We start from the raw sequence: 17,236 nt of genomic DNA on the forward strand, positions 1-17,236 counted from the left end.
CCATAGATCTATGGAGGAGGAGCCTGAGGGGTAGCACTGGTGGCTGCCAGCATTTTAAAAAATTTTACAGCTGTGGATGAGACTCACATTTCTGTGCTATCCTACTAACTTTAACACACACAATGGAATTCTCCAGCTGAACTTGACTTATGATTAAATGTCTTCAAAATGCCTAGTGAGCTAAGTTTTTCTCTCTCTGCTGTTTAGGTATACTTCAAGAGAGATGGTGAGCTTATTGATGTTGTGCCAACAGCCCAGTCTTTTTCTTCAGTAGGAGTTCAAAGTAAGAGCCCAGGTCACAAAAAGAGCTGGACTATGAACCAGGCAGGGCTTTGGAGTACCCAGGTGTTGACCAGTCGAGATGTTGATGACACCAAACTCCAGAGGACCCTGCTGGAGCAAGAGGAGAAGCAGGCCAGGCTAGACCATAATGGACCTGTTGACTCTCAGGGCCAAGAAGAAGAGTCTGAACTGAATCCTGAGGAAACCACTGAGATTATCCCTGAGACAATAGTGAGCAGGGAATTTCCCCGCTGGGTTCAGACTACTGACCCTCTCTATTACTTCTATCACCGGCAGCAGGCAGCAGGCGATGGCACCATGGAGGTTAGAGCCATGCTAACCTGGAGCCTCAACCCCCAACTTGACAATGAGGCTCTATTCAGCTGTGAGGTCAACCACCCAGCTCTATCCATGCCCATGCAAGCTGAGGTCACATTGGGTGAGTCATTCACTAACTGGCCTAGCTAACATGCAAACAGAGTTGTTTTTAAATCCAGTCACATGTGTTCAGTGTCCAGTGTGTTATTTTTACATTTTTCCTCTTAGCTGCTCCCAGAGGACCTAAGCTGTCCATGAGTCCCAGTAAAGCCAAAGTGGGAGATACAGTGCGGATCACTGTCCAGGGCTTCCAGCTGGGACCTTCTGCAGTGAGTATTCAACACAGAGACTCTAAAAATCAGTTTAAAAATCTGAACTTGTAGTACTTCTGTTGGATAGCTGTGACAGTTTCACTAGCATAAAATTTTAAATGCTTCTCATCCTCACATACCTGTGTGTCCACAGAGTGAAGTTTTCCCTGAGCCAATGTTCACTTGGACCAAGGTTGGTGGGGATCTGCTCGATGGCAGAGCAGTCCATAACGGAAGGGAACTCATCCTGGAGAGAGTCCCTGCTGAGCTCAATGGCTCCATGTTTCGCTGCACAGCCCAGAATCCTCTGGGCTCCACGGATACCCACACCCGCCTGATCGTGTTTGGTGAGTTGCTTGTGTAGGGATTAGTTCTGATCAGTCAATGCTTTCGGTCTTCTCAAAGCGAATCTTGTGTTTTTACAGACAACCCAAGACTGAAGAGAGGAAAAGAACATTACATTGGTACGTCAGTTTCGGTACAGCTACAACTGTGACGTTGGCAACTTTGCACGAGTCTAAAAGAAAAACAAGAAGTATAAAAAGAGAGTGACCTCGAAGTGTGGGCTTTTTGGGAGTTCCCAGCACGTTTTAATAACTACACATAATCTGATTACCTCCAGGAGGTAGGGCAGGTCATCTGCTACTCAAAGGTCGGTGGTTCAGTCCCTGGCTCTTCCAGTCCACAGTGCCCTGAGTGAACATACTGAATCCCAAATTGCAAATTCATGATAGAAAACAGTTAAAGGCATTGAATTAAGTGATGAATCAATGTGTCAAAAGTTTTTACAGTACAAGGTTTATTTTTGAAACTGTTTGTAGTTTTTATTTATTTATATAGTATTTATGCACCAGGTGTGTAGTTAGAAGAAAGCACAGTGTGTTTGTCAGTGTGACACTTCGATGTATTTGTGATCATTTTCAAACTTTGGAGTTCTGCGCGCGCACACACACACACACACACACACACACACACACACACACACACACACACACACACGGGTACTGGATTGATAGATAACAGGATAAACTGGCTGGTTGACAGTACAAATACAACATGCTTGGATAGGAGGTTGTTATGTCAGCATTTGAATTTTGTCTTGTTTGTGTGCAGCCATCAACACAGCAGTCGGTCGGCGCTCCTTCACATTATCCACCATTCTACTGCTGAGATTCACCTGTGAGCTGACGTGACCCGAAGCTCTGCTCTGCTGCTAAACACACTACCCAACTTCCTGAGGCACCATCAGTGGCCCCTGAAAGTAGTTAAACCTCCAACCAGTCCTTCTGCTTGAGCACCTAGGAGGAAGGACTCCTTCTGATTCTGCATTAGACACAGAATGAAGTTTCAGAGGCAATTTACATGTAATCTTGGGAATACTTGAGATTTACCACTACCATAGGGATAATAGTAGATAGATTGTAAGTTGGCCAGTCAGCATTATCAGCTGCCAGGATTTTGATTCATAGCATCACTCCGGCTGCCAGATTTATGTTATATAAACAAAAACCCACAACCCAGGCCAACTCAAAGACACATCAAATATTGATTAGTTAGGGCTATTATTCAAAAAGATCTGATGAACAAGTTCTCTAGAAATCATCAAATCTGGACAGCTTTCATGTTCTTACATAAAATAGCTGATGTTTTGGAGGACTGATTGTTCCTTGTAGTGATGGGATTTCCAGCTCTTTTTAGAGAACCGGATCTTTAGGCTCGGCTCACTAAAAAGAGCCGGCTCTTTCAGCTCCGAACCGGCTCTTCAGGTTGTTTTGTTGCTTTAATTTTAAACAATAATATAAAATTATGCACAAAAGGAATTACTAATGTAAAAAAGTTGTTTTATTTATATATGTTTATATATAAATATATGTGGTGGCCCCTAGAGACAAAGCACGTACAAACTCCAAAAAGCACGTACAAATTCCAAAGCACGTACAAACTCCAAAACACATTCCTAGAGTTAACTGAACTTCCAAAACAGAGCTACCTAGATCACTTAAATTACACAATTGAAAGCATATGTGTATGGTTTGTGTATTTATACACAAGCACTCATATATATTCAAATAATTAAACAAAAAATTTTCATTTACCTGTTACTACCACACACCAAATGCGATCGTTGGTACTTGCTGGCTTGTGTAGCCACTAGGTAACAAAACCTCAACACTGCGCCTAGCATTCTGGAGCACTTCTGTTGTATTTTGTACGTGTTTTGGAGATTTACGTGCTTCAGGGTTTGTACATGCTTCAGAGTTTGTACGTGTTTTGAAGTTTGTATGTGCTCTGTCTCTAGGGGCCACCGTAAATATACTTTTATTTATTCACTCCACATAAAATGTAATAAATAAATCATATAATACAAAAAACAACTAGTCACATTTCAACTTTAGACTATTTAAATTTTCAGCTTTTTCCTTTTAAACAAATTTAAAATGAAACAACACAAAACACTACAAACCACAACACAATTAAATATAAATTAAAACATGAAAACAAAAAGAACATGCATATTCTCTGTCATATGGGCCGGCATGAATAAACTTTCTGAATCCTTTCTACAACACGTTCTCACTCCCAAAGCGTAACATTTTACGCTAGGTGACAAATCATCAACATATTACGTTTTCGGGCACCCAACACGTTCCTACATGATGACATCGGAAAACTGAGGACATGTGAGAACCGTTTGGACTCAGTCTACACATGTTTGCTCTTTTCCTTAAAATCGCTTGGGAAAACACTATTTCACGTCATTAAAGTGCTGGTTATGGTTAGAAATAAGGTTATGGTTAGGCTTAGGGATAAGGTTATGGTTTAGGGCTGCAATACAGGGCTGGAACGTCTATTACCGCAGGAGCGTAATTCCACTGGATTTAATCCATAACCCGGCACGTGCCATAACAACGCGGAAGGTCACCTTTCGCGTTCCTCATTGTCCTGGTTCTGTTATTTTTCAATACTTGCTTGGTTAAGATTCATGTTCAAAACATCATAAATTTATTTCAGTTAGTGCAACAAAAACTGAAATAAATGACTAAAAATAAAATAAGATACTGTGCTGTGATACAGTGATTCAGACTTCCTCGAGTCTCTAAGTTGGACGGCAGTTTACCAAACTAGTGAATGAATACAGTGTTGTTCAGAGTCCCTTGGTATAATTGTAGTAATAGGTGAAGTGCATAGATCACTTCAACTATTACCAAGAAGTTCATCAGCATTTGTGGAAGGAGACCTCTACAAAGTCACTTTGAAAGATGACAGACCGCAGCAGTATCTCAGATCTGGCTCTTATCACAAACAAATCTACTAATTCACAAGATGACAAATCATCTCCCCAACTCATCATCATCTTCATCAGAAAGGTAGTTTGTACAGTGTTGGGTAAGTTACTTTAAAATAGTAACTTAGTTACATTACTAGTTACTTCTATCAAAAGTAACTCAGTTACTTCAAGTTACTCGTTACTTTCAAAGTAACTAGTTACTAGGGAAAGTAACTTTGGTTTTACTCAGAATTCTCTTGTTAATGTGTTGCTTCCATAACTTTGCCAGTCTTCTAGCTTGCTTACTTGCCACAAGTGCACTGTGCCACCTACCAATAGAAAGGAAAAGATAATGTGCATATTTCCACGAGAGAAATCCCACGCCTGGACCGTAATTGACTGCTGCCATGATTCTGGCCTACGTCACAGTGTTATGGGCGCCTTTTACATCCAACACAAAAACTGCAGTCGTGGTGCTTTGATTGTACTCAGAACTCGGAAATTCTGCCTTCTGAATAGGAAGATGTAGGTAACACCAGTCTGCAGATGAGCTGCATACAGGGCTGGACTGGGACAAAAAAATTGGCCCGGGCATTTTGACTAGAGACTGGCCCACCATTATAGGAAAGATCATAAAGCCTTTGAATGAAAACAAATGCTGTTGTGACAGTGATGTACACTGTTTTGATGGTATATATGCATCAATCTATCAATCCTTTGTTGTAAGATTCAGATAATTATTTTTTAAAAGCTAGACATTTTAAATGAGAATAAGAAAGAAAAGTATTTCTTTGTGCCCCCGTCTCCTTGTTAATGCCCTACCCTGCCCCCCCTGGCAAAACTTTGCTAGATCCGCACCTGCACAGTTACCAGCTGTCAGCTACCTAAAAAAGGATCCTGGGGTTATCTGTCTCTCAGAAACAGTTCATAACTTCCCTTCAACTCATTTATGTCACCTAAAAGGTAAACCTGTTTCTCCATCACCTGTTCAGCTCTGATGATTCAGTAAGGACATCTCCTGGTTTCATCTTCATGTTTCCCTCTCACCAGATAACCAAACCAACATCATGACCAGCAGCTTTTTTGCAGCTGTGGCTGCAGCAAACATCAGCTGATACTAGAAATTAATATTAAATAAATTCTAACAACAGCTGATCAAGCTTAAACGTGCTGCTGTTGTTTAAGGTGACATCGGCTGGTTTCCTCTTTCTGGCGCAAAGTGGGCGATAAACAAACAAGAGAGCCGATCAGCTGATCATTGATCAGTTTTCATGATTGAAGTAGAAACGGGAGAGGGAGGGGGAGAATGAAAGAAGAAGAGGCAGCTGTGCAGCAAAGACACAGAATAACTCCAGCTTTCTGTCTTTTTCATTGTAGCGTTTCTTATTTTCACCTCAATAAGAAACGTGTAATATTTTCTCTGAATACCAGACGGGACGGTTGGCAACTCTAATAACTTATGAACAAAATAAAGTTCAACATCATTAACTTCATAGCACCCACCCAGCTGTATAGAAACTCCGTCATGCTAGCTAGTACGCAGTACGGAAAAAGTCAGAATAACGAAAATAAACTCCACCTAAACTTGGTTTATATCTGACCCAGATAGACTGCAGGTCATAACTTCTTACCTGAAGTTCAGTTCACACTTGGACCGGCGGCCGCCTCGGGTCTCTTTTCCTTCTGCGTCCCCTTTCCCTCATCCACCTGCTGGCCTCCACCACTTGCTAATGTTACAGAATCTGTGGAAGCTCCGCGATAGCCACCACACGAAGTAACGAGTAACGACCCTATCTAAATCCCAGTAACGACTAACGCGTTCCTGATTTTGGCATAATAACTAGTTACCGTGCTCGTTACCACAATAATAACGTAGTTACTGTAACGCGTTACTTAATAACGCGTTAGTCCCAACACTGAGTTTGTACAATTGTTTTAGAAGAAGAAGAAGACGAATTCTGGATTGCTGCTACATTTTTTTAAACTGAGCAAACATGCAGGAAAATATTCCTCTCAAATTTTTCAGCCATTTCTGTACATATTACTTACCTAACAATTACTCCTTTCAGCAGTTCAGGTTTTTTAATTAAGTCCTTCCCCTTAAATTTGAAAGGTTATACTTTGTATTCGATTATACTCCCATTTATTTCTATTGAGAGCAGTATACAGGTCATCATGATAAGATGGGGTCTGGTTATTTAAGACCTTGTATGTGAGGAGCAGGATTTTGAATTCAATTCTTGATTTAACAGGGAGCCAATGAAGGGAAGCCAATACAGGAGAAATCTGCTCTCTTTCCAGTCCCTGGCAGTACTCTTGCTGCAGCATTTTGGATTAACTGAAGGCCTAAAAAAGTCTTATTTTGGCATCTTTGGTATTTTGGAAATATGGTATCTAACCAGAATCTTAATCTGGATGGCATTACCTTGGCCCCCAGTAACACTGTGAGGAACCTTGGAGTCATTTGGACCAGGATATGTCCTTCAATGCACATATTAAAAAAATATGTAAGACTGCTTTCTTCCATTTTTGCAATATCTCTAAAATTAGAAATATCCTGTCTTTAGAGCTCACAAGGTCTGATTGAAATTGAGGCCATTCCATTTCAGTGTAAAGAAGTTAAACTACAAATGTCAAGGTTTCATAATGGTTTCACCCAAAACCGCTGCTGATAATTACTCACACCTTTTTTCACACCTTGGCTCATGTGATATGTTTCATAGTTGGTCAACGACCCTGGTAAAGACAACCCCATCTGAGGTTTAAATACCTGGGACTCTCCAACATTTAGTTGTAGATCTAACGAAGGTTCTCAGATGAGTGGTGAAAAAAATCCCGGACGAGCCCCCTTCACATCACAAGCTTTAAGCTTCATGGAAACCTTTGGCAAGTGTAACTCCTTCTGGGTCATTGTAAATGTGTTGTTTGCAAAACCTATCAATGTGATCTGTGACACCAATTTGTCTTTCAAAAATTTTGTTACTGATTGTGTGAAGGAGTCACTCTCATGACTCACTGAGTGATGCCATTGACTGCACAGTCCCTGCCATGCAATCTGTATATGTCACATTTTGAAAGTGACTTGGAAACCTTACTGAGAAGGTACAAAAAAAATACCTGTTACCAAGTACTCCCACCTAATGGAAACTCTAAATACCGAGGTGAGATGGAAGATAGGTGCTAGTGGAAAAGGGCTATTAGAGCTCACAAGGTCTGTTTGAAATTGAGGCCATTCCATTTCAGTGTAAAGAAGTTAAACTACAAATGTCAAGGTCTCATAATGGTTTGACCCGAAACCTCTGCTGATAATTACCCACGCCTTTTTTCACACCTTGGCTCATGTGATATGTTTCGTAGTTGGTCAGCAACCCTGGTAAAGACAACCCCATCTGAGGTTTAAATACCTGGGACTCTCTAACATTTAGTTTTAGATCTAACGAAGGTTCTCAGATGAGGGGTGAAAGGGCTTCAAGAAACTTAGAGAATTCCAGCTGCTTTCTTACAAAGCTCCTCAGACTACCATGACCTGGATGACTGGGAACCCTTTTTTTTTTCTCATTCATTGTGTGCAGTCCCTCTGGAGTCATCCCTTTTGGAGCTTGTCAGTAGCAAAGGCCTGAAAGTACAAAAATGGATACTGAAGAGGGCTTAAAAACATTCCCGCTTGAATTTGAAGGCCGATTTAAGTCTGTACTTTCAGAGCTACAGACATGAGCACAGTCCGTGGCTCGTTGGTCTAGGCCAGGGGTGTCAAACTCAATTGCACAGGGGGCCAAAACTCAAGGCACACTTTAGGTCGCGGGCCAAACAAGATAAAGATTTATTGAACAAACTAAAACAATGTTTTTTAAACATAAATATGAATAAAAACGGACAGGAATATTATTCCAGATTAAATAAACTTTAAAAAAAAAAATTAACTTTAAATATCCTGTCAAAATTATGCAAGTTAGAAATATGAACACACTGCCAAAAACCCAAGAAAAAATAAATGAAAGCATACACAAGGTTCGAGCCGCATGTAGACGGAGCTGGGGCATTGCTTCAGGAATGGAACTAATAAACTGTGCGGGCCATTCAGTGTCGTACTTTCCCTTGAGTGTATCATTACACTCAAGCTGTGTGTGTGACTCAAGTCAGCTGTGCAATGTCCATCATGTTTGTACTTTCATCCACAGCAAGAGAGTATGCAATAAAGTTTTTGCTTCTTTCACACAACTGTGTTCTTAAATCAGTGGCCATCTCACAAACCCGATCAGCAATTGTATTTCTCCTCAGGCTCACATTTGCCAAAATCTGCGTTTTGTCTGGACACAAGATGTTGCACAGCTTCATCATGCAGCTCTTCAGAGTGGTACCGGGCTGATTTGGCTCCTCTGCTACAATAAAACTTGCTTTCACAACAGCTTCACTTTGTGATTTTGCTCTGGTGAAAAATGTCTGCTGAAATGTCAGATTTTTCTTTAGCTCTTCTACTTTCTGTAGTTTCTGCTCTGCATTTAGGTTTTTCAGCTTATCCTGACGTTTTGTCTTGTAGTGCTGTCTTAAATTAAATTCCTTAATTACAGCCACATTAGCTCCACTAATAAGTAGAGATGGACCGATCTGATATTACATATCGGTATCGGTCCGATACTGACGTAAATTACTGGATCCGATATTGGAGAGAAATAAAAAATGTAATCGATCCATTAAATATCAAAAAAGCACCTCACAAAACTTGCGACACGGCGTAACTCGGCTCGTAACCATAGCATGTTGGAGCAGTGTGCTCACGTGATAGAGCGGCTGTGTGTATTTGTAGCCTCTACCAAACCTGCATTTCATCCATAGCTAAGATAAGATAAGATAAAACTTTATTAATCCCTCGAGTGGGTTCCTCTGGGAAATTTGGTTTCCAAAAAAGCACAGCACCGACAGAAGTTACAGAGTTACAGAATATTATATATATATATATATATATATATATATATATATATATATATACACATATACACATATATAAATACAAAGACATATATAGATAAAATATACAAAGGGGATAAATAGAATAAATAGGAATAAAAATAAAAATACAAGTGAATTGCACATTTCAAGTTCGAGTCTATTGCACCGTTGACTATTAACAAAAAGTATTGCACAGTGAAGTGAAGAGGCACTACAGCTTAGTTGTTCCCCCCTCCTTTGTCCTCCTGTTTCCCCTCCCTCTCCCCTCCAGAGAGGAGTTAAACAGTCTGATGGCGTGTGGGACAAAGAGGTTTTTAAGTCTGTTGGTTCTTGTCTTTGGGAGAAGCAAGCTGTCACTGAACAGACTCTTCTGGTTGTTTATGGCCGTGTGCAGAGGATGCCCAGCATTGTCCATAATGTCCAGCAGTTTCTTTAGTGTCCTTTTCTCTGCCACTGACACCAGAGTGTCCAGCTTCATGCCGACCACAGAGCCAGCCTTCCTGATCAGTTTTTCCAGCCTGGATGAGTCCTTCTTTGCTGTGCTGCTCCCCCAGCACACCACAGCATAGAAAAGTACTCCAGCAACCACCGACTGATAAAACATCCTCAGGAGCTTCCTGCAGATGTTAAAAGACCTCAGCCTCCTGAGGAAGTACAGTCGGCTTTGGGCTTTTTTGTACAGGTGCTCTGTGTTGCATGACCAGTCCAGTTTGTTGTCCACCCACAGCCCGAGGTACTTGTACTTGTTGACCACCTCCACCTCCTCCCCCTCTATCTGAACCGGCAGTGGACCTGCTCTGGACCTCCCAAAGTCCACAACCAGTTCCTTAGTCTTTGAGGTGTTGAGTTGCAGGTGGTTTGTGTGACTCCATGCGACAAAGTTCCTCACCAGACTTCTGTACTCCTCTTCCTGATTATCCTAGATACACCCCATGATGGCTGTGTCATCTGCAAACTTCTGAATGTGGCATAATTCAGAGTTGTAGCAGAAGTCAGAGGTGTACAGGGTGAAGAGAAGAAGGGACAGCACAGTTCCCTGTGGTGCTCCTGTGCTGCTGACCACAGTGTCAGACGTGATGTCCTTCAGCCTGACATACTGTGGCCTGTCGGTGAGGTAGTCGGAGATCCAAGCGACTAGGCAGGGGTCCACCTCCATCCTGTTCAGTTTTTCCTGAAGCAGACAGGGCCGGATGGTATTAAAGGCACAGGAAAAGTCAAGAAACAGGATCCTGACCGTGCCTTTTCCCCCATCCAGGTGTGAGTGGGCTCTATGCAGGAGGTACAGGATGGCATCCTCCACTCCGACACCCGCCTTGTAGGCGAACTGTAGTGGGTCCTGGGCATGTTGTACCTGTGGTCGGAGGAGGTTGAGGAAGAGCCGCTCTAGAGTCTTCATAAGATGTGACGTCAGTGCCACCGGTCGGAAGTCATTCAGCTCATTGGGCCGGTTCCTTTTGGGGACCGGGACGATGCAGGATGTCTTCCATAGGGCGGGCACTCTCCCCAGTCGCAGACTGAGATTGAAGACTCGTTGTAGCGGCTCCCCAAGTTCAGCAGCACACGCCTTTAGCATCCTAGGACACACCTTGTCTGGACCTGCTGCCTTTCTGGGGCGAAGCTTCCTCAGTTGTCTCCTGACCTGATCCACTGTGACACTGGGAGATGATTGGAAGGAGGGGGGGGAAGATGTCCTGCTGCTGAGAGAAGGATTGGAGGAGGGGGGTGTCATCATAGTGTCAGGAAGGGGGGGGAAGCGAGGGAGGTAGGAGAGTGGGGAGAGGGTTCTGTAGTAAAGGTGAGGGTGAGAGTAGAGAAAAAATTACCAATTTAGAGAAAAAATTACCAATTTAGAGAAAAAATTACCAATAATCATCCCACAGATGTAATATTATCTACAGCTACTCTTAGTTTCATTGATGTTAAGTTAGACTCTTTTTCTCCAATTGATCTTTCTGAGTTAACTTCAATAATTACTTCCTCCAAACCATCAACGTGTCTTTTAGACCCCATTCCTACAAAACTGCTCAAAGAAGTCCTGCCATTGATTAATTCTTCGATCTTATATATGATCAACCTATCTCTAATAATCGGCTATGTACCACAGGCCTTCAAGGTGGCTGCAGTTAAACCTTTACTCAAAAAGTCATCTCTAGACCCAGCAGTCTTAGCTAATTATAGGCCAATCTCCAACCTTCCTTTCATATCAAAAATCCTTGAAAGAGTAGTTGTCAAACAGCTAACAGATCATCTGCAGAGGAATGGTTTATTTGAAGAGTTTCAGTCAGGTTTCAGAGTTCATCACAGCACAGAAACAGCTTTAGTGAAGGTTACAAATGATCTTCTTATGGCCTCTGACAGTGGACTCATCTCTGTGCTTGTCCTTCTTGACCTTAGTGCAGCATTCGATACTGTTGACCATAATATCCTATTAGAGCGATTAGAACATGCTGTAGGTATTACAGGTATTGCACTGCAGTGGTTTGTATCATATCTATCTAATAGACTCCAATTTGTGCATGTAAATGGAGAGTCCTCTTCACACACTGAGGTTAATTATGGAGTTCCACAGGGTTCAGTGCTAGGACCAATTCTGTTTACATTATACATGCTTCCCCTAGGCAGCATCATTAGAAGACATAGCATACATTTTCACTGCTATGCAGATGACACCCAGCTCTATCTGTCCATGAAGCCAGATAACACACACCAATTAGTTAAACTGCAGGAATGTCTTAAAGACATAAAGACTTGGATGGCCACTAACCTTCTGCTTCTTAACTCAGATAAAACTGAGGTCATTGTACTCGGCGCTGAAAAGCTTAGAAATATGGTATCTAACCAGATTCTTACTCTGGATGGCATTACCTTGGCCTCCAGTAACACTGTGAGGAACCTTGGAGTCATTTTTGACCAGGATATGTCCTTCAACGCACATATTAAACAAATATGTAAGACTGCGTTCTTCCATTTGCGCAACATCTCTAAAATTAGAAATATCCTGTCTCAGAGTGACGCTGAAAAACTAGTTCATGCATTTATTACTTCCAGGCTGGACTACTGCAATTCATTATTATCAGGATGTCCAAAAAACTCACTGAAAAGCCTTCAGTTAATCCAAAATGCTGCAGCAAGAGTACTGACAGGGACTAGAAAGAGAGAGCATATTTCTCCTGTTTTGGCTTCCCTTCATTGGCTTCCTGTTAAATCCAGAATTGAATTCAAAATCCTGCTCCTCACATACAAGGTCTTAAATAATCAGGCCCCATCTTATCTTAATGACCTTGTAGTACCATATCACCCTATTAGAGCACTTCGCTCTCGCTCTGCAGGCCTACTTGTTGTTCCTAGAGTATTTAAAAGTAGAATGGGAGGGAGAGCCTTCAGTTTTCAGGCCCCTCTTCTGTGGAACCAGCTTCCAGTTTGGATTCGGGAGACAGACACTATCTCTACTTTTAAGATTAGGCTTAAAACTTTCCTTTTTGCTAAAGCATATAGTTAGGGCTGGACCAGGTGACCCTGAATCCTCCCTTAGTTATGCTGCAATAGATGTAGGCTGCCGGGGGATTCCCATGATGCATTGAGTTTTTCCTTTCCAGTCACCTTTCTCACTCACTATGTGTTAACAGACCTCTCTGTATTGAATCGTATCTGTTATTAATCTCTGTCTCTCTTCCACAGCATGTCTTTTATCCTGTCTTCCTTCTCTCACCCCAACCGGTCGCAGCAGATGGCCGCCCCTCCCTGAGCCTGGTTCTGCCGGAGGTTTCTTCCTGTTAAAAGGGAGTTTTTCCTTCCCACTGTCGCCAAAGTGCTTGCTCATAGGGGGTCATATGATTGTTGGGCTTTTCTCTGTATCTATGAAGCGCCTTGAGGCGACATTTGTTGTGATTTGGCGCTATATAAATAAAATTAAATTGAATTGAATTGAATTGAATTGAATTGAATTGAATTGAATTGAATTGAATTGAATTGAATTGAATTGAATTGTGGGCTGGTCAAACCTGTTGAAGAAGTTGTTGAGTTCGTTTGCCTTCTCCACAGTCCCCCCCACTGTGCTTTTCTTGGTGTTGTGGCCTGTGATGGTTTTCACACCATTCCAGACCTCCCTCATATTGTTCCTCTCCAACTTCTGCTCCACCTTCCTCCTGTAGGTGTCCTTTGCTTCCCTCAGGCAGCGTTTCACCTCCCGCTGTGCCGCTTTCATCTCCTCCTTCACTTTGCTCCTGAAAGCCTTCTTCTTCATGTTGAGGACAGCTTTGACTTCCTGTGTTACCCACGGTTTGTTATTAGGGTAACACCGTACCGTCTTAGCAGGGGCGACCGTGTCCACACAAAAGTTGAGGTAGTCTGTAAGACAGTGTGTCGCCCCCTCTATGTCCTCACCATGTGGGCTCAGAAACACGTCCCAGTCTGTGGTGTCATAACAGTCTCTCAGAGCATCCTCCTTTTCTGGGGTCCATCTCCTGATGGAGCGTGTTGTGACAGGCTGCCTTTGGACGAGGGGTGTGTATTGTGGCTGAAGGTAAACCAGGTTGTGGTCTGACTTCCCTGGTGGGGGGAGGGGGGTGGCTCTGTATGCATCTCTCACATTAGCATACAGTAGGTCAATTGTCCTGTTGCTCCTTGTGGGACAATTCACAAACTGGTGAAAAGCAGCCAGAGTAGAATCCAGTGTGGCATGATTAAAGTCTCCAGATATAATAATGAAAGCCTCTGGGTTTTGTGTCTGAAGTCTTGCTGTGACTGTGTGTATTTTCTCACAGGCAGCTGTTGCGTCGGCCCTCGGAGGGATGTAAACGCACACACAGATCACATGACTGAACTCCCGAGGTAGATAATATGGCCGCAAGCTAACAGCTAGCAGCTCCAGGTCCGGACGGCATACCGAAACTTTAACGGAGACGTGTCCGGGTTGCAGTATCTGTTGTTAACGTAGACAATGAGTCCCCCACCTCTGCTTTTTCCGCTGGCCTGCGTGTCCCTATCAGCTCTCACGGATGTGAAACCACATAGGTCTACGTTAGCCTGTGGCATTAGCTCGGTTAGCGACGTCTCCATGAAGATAAACAAACTGCACTCACGGTATAGTCGGTGGTTGTTCAGAGCACACAGTTCGTCCATTTTATTCGTTCATTTATTTATTTAGCAGGACTGGCCATCGGGCATACCGGGCATTTGCCCGGTGGGCCGATGGTGATTTTTCGTTTTTATGGGCCGATGATTTTTTTTTTATAACAGTATAAACAATGAAAGGTGATGGATTGGCCAGATGCTGGCAGATGTGTAAAAATAACTCAGTTGTTTGGTGGTGGCTATGGCGGATCTGCCACAAGAGGCCAGGTGGATGAGGGAAAGGGGAGGCAGGAGGAGCAGAGACCCGAGGCGGCCGCCGGTCCGAGTGTCAGGTGAACAGAACTTCAGGTAAGAAGTTATGACCTGCAGTCTATCTGAGTCAGATATAAACCAAGTTTAGGTGTAGTTTATTTTCGTTGTGCTGAGTTTTTACCATCAGTTACAATAACTTGTACTGTGTACTAGCTACCATGACAGAGTTTCTACCGCTGGGTGGGTGCTATGTTACTGATAGTGAACTTTATTTTATTCATAAGGTTAGTTAGTAGAGTTGCCAACTGTCCCCTAAAAAACGGAATTGTCCCGTATTCAGAGAAAATGTTACGCGTTTTGCATTGAGGTGAAAAGGAACACAGTTTGTCCCATACTTCAGCTAGAATGGAAAAAGACACAAAGCTGGGGTTTTTCTCTGTCTTTACGCTGTCAGCTGTTTCTTCTTCTCTCATTCAATCATGAAACTGATCAATGATCAGCTGATCGGCTTTTCTCTCTTGCTTGTTTATCGCCCACTTTGCGCCAGAAAGAGGAAACCAGCGGTTGTCGCGCTAAACAACAGCAGCATGTTTAAGCTTGATCAGCTGTTGTTAGAATTTATTTAATATTAATTTCTAGTACATTATGTCGGTTTGGTTATCTGGGGAGAGGAAAATATGAAGATGAAACCAGGAGATGTCCTTACTGAATCATCAGAGCTGAACAGGTGATGGAGAAACAGGTTTACTTTTTAGGTGATATGAATGAGTTGAAGGGAAGTTATGAACTGTTTCTGAGAGACAAATAACACCAGGATCCTTTTCTAAATAGCTGACAGCTGGTAACTGTGCAGGGGCGGGTCTAGCAAAGCTTTGCCAGGGGGCCAGGAAGGGCATTAACAGGGAGAGGGGGGCACAAAGAAATACTTTTCTTTCTTATTCTCATTTAAAATGTCTCGCTTTTATTAAATAATTATCTGAATCTTACAACCAAAGTTTTTATCTGATGTACAATGTATAGAAATCATACATATACCAACAAGACAGTGTACATCACTGTCACAACAGCGTTTGTTTTCATTCAAAGGCTTTATGGCTTTTCCTTTAATACCTGGTGGGCCGGTCTCTAGTCAAGATGCCCAGGCAGATTTTTTGTCCCAGTCCAGCCCTGGTGCTGCTGTCAGTGAGCAGCAGGTGTTAGCACGGCCCCTCCTGAGAACCCTCAATGTCTACAGGGATTTAAAATTGAGAGGTGGGCACCGGCGCCAGAGGTGGGGTTTAATACACACCGTCGTTAATGTGCCCACCCTCAAGGCCCTATATGTATGTGTTATGAGGGTGTGAGTAATGTGGATGTCTCAGTTGTGGAATAAAATTGAGGCACAGGTGGCCAGAAGGGGACAGAGGGGGGAGCCTCCCCTGCACCCTGGTGTCACACCCGCACCCCAAGGCCCTACTTGTGTGGGTGGGTGTGTTGGAGCGGGAAGAGAGAGGCAGCCGGAAATGGGGAGAAAAAGAAGGGAGGAGCAAGATGCCCCTCACTGGGGCCAGCTCCCCTGCTGACCCCAGTAGGCACCCCTGTCCTTCGGCACCCACCAAGGCAAGGGAGCCCAGGCCCATCCAGACCGGGCCTACGGCAGCAGGACCGCCCAGCCCCACCGCAGAGGAAACTGTACCCACCCTAACATTCAATCATCTCCCAGACTGCACAAGACAGTAGACACCCAGGTTAAGTTTATTCTCCACCTCTCCTATGACTCTCCCCCACCTGCAGAGTGGACTCCTGCAAGGATGGAACAAACTCCCTGTCAGTTGAAGAGCTCCCTAGTTAGGCCGATGCGCCAGAGACCCCCTGCGCCAGGCCTGAGCCCCCGTGCACCCACCCGCCCACAACCTCGGCGACACACCAACAGGGCCGAAGCCCCCAAGGCCCAGCCAGAGCCCTAGCACGGAGGCGAAGCACCCCCGAACCCCAAGCCCCCACGCCTGCCCCGGATCCACTCAGGGGCAGCCAGGCTACCAGGCCAGTAACCAACGTCCGCCAGCACAGACCCTCCCCCAGGCTTGCTGCACACAGCCACAAGGAGAACACCCTCTAAGAGCAACCAGAGCCACTAACCAGGTTATGACCACAATCCCTGGGTTAAGCCCTCAGGGATAACGTCCCTAGGGATTCTCCAGACGCCCTAAGCCCGTCCCAACCTCCACATCAACCACAATGGCGAAGGCGGGACCAAACCACGACCCTCCACCCCCGCTAGGTGATGGAGCCGATCAAAGGAGCCCAGAGGGATTGATCTAATGTGGTGGCAGAGGCTGTCTCGAGACTAATGTGATCTATTAGATGGTTTCTATATTGGCTAGAATTAAGATTATTTTTATTTTTCCAGTTCATGAGGACCGTTTTCTTGGCAATGCATAGGGCAGTAAAAACCACGTGGACTGTATTAGTTTCTGTAGTGACATCATCCAATTTGCCCAACAAGCACACTAAAGGGGAGGTTGGAATTTCACATTTGAGACACTTTGATAAGTCTTCACATATCTTCTGCACTGGTGCCGACTGACAAATCTGTCAGTCGGCTTAGATTTAAGAGTAAGAAAATGTACCACACTTGGTGGTGTTTGCAATTCAACTTGACTGAGGTTAAATTTCTTTTTTAATATGGATTTAATTTGTTGATATTCTAAAAATCGTTTCTTGTTGATCCCATATTGTATAACTAGTCTGTCAAATGGAATAAAGTCCATTCCTTCTAATATATGTTCTAAGTATTTAATTCCTT

At 43.5% G+C, this 17,236-nt stretch overlaps 2 protein-coding genes across 7 annotated transcripts in view; one reads left to right on the forward strand and one right to left on the reverse strand.

The window, feature by feature from the left end:
• Window positions 1-4,291, forward strand: part of LOC146494767 (immunoglobulin superfamily member 21-like) — a 45,917-nt gene extending 41,626 nt beyond the window's left edge. For all 6 annotated transcript variants that reach the window (XM_085145206.1, XM_085145208.1, XM_085145204.1 and 3 more), the window contains 5 exons: window positions 208-721; window positions 829-929; window positions 1,066-1,258; window positions 1,337-1,375; window positions 2,025-4,291. In XM_085145206.1, the coding sequence (XP_085001332.1) occupies window positions 208-721; window positions 829-929; window positions 1,066-1,258; window positions 1,337-1,375; window positions 2,025-2,104 (927 nt within the window). In that variant the 3' untranslated portion in view covers window positions 2,105-4,291. The remainder of the gene's footprint in view (window positions 1-207; window positions 722-828; window positions 930-1,065; window positions 1,259-1,336; window positions 1,376-2,024) is intronic.
• Window positions 4,292-13,114: 8,823 nt separating this feature from the next.
• LOC146494768 (uncharacterized) overlaps window positions 13,115-17,236 on the reverse strand; it is a gene marked incomplete at its 3' end in the record, with an annotated part of 5,647 nt that continues 1,525 nt past the window's right edge. The window contains exon 2 of the mRNA XM_085146013.1: window positions 13,115-14,047. Within this exon, the coding sequence (XP_085002139.1) occupies window positions 13,115-14,047 (933 nt within the window). The remainder of the gene's footprint in view (window positions 14,048-17,236) is intronic.

Source organism: Neolamprologus multifasciatus, chromosome 20 (assembly GCF_963576455.1).
Source record: "Neolamprologus multifasciatus chromosome 20, fNeoMul1.2, whole genome shotgun sequence".
NCBI lineage: Eukaryota > Metazoa > Chordata > Actinopteri > Cichliformes > Cichlidae > Neolamprologus > Neolamprologus multifasciatus.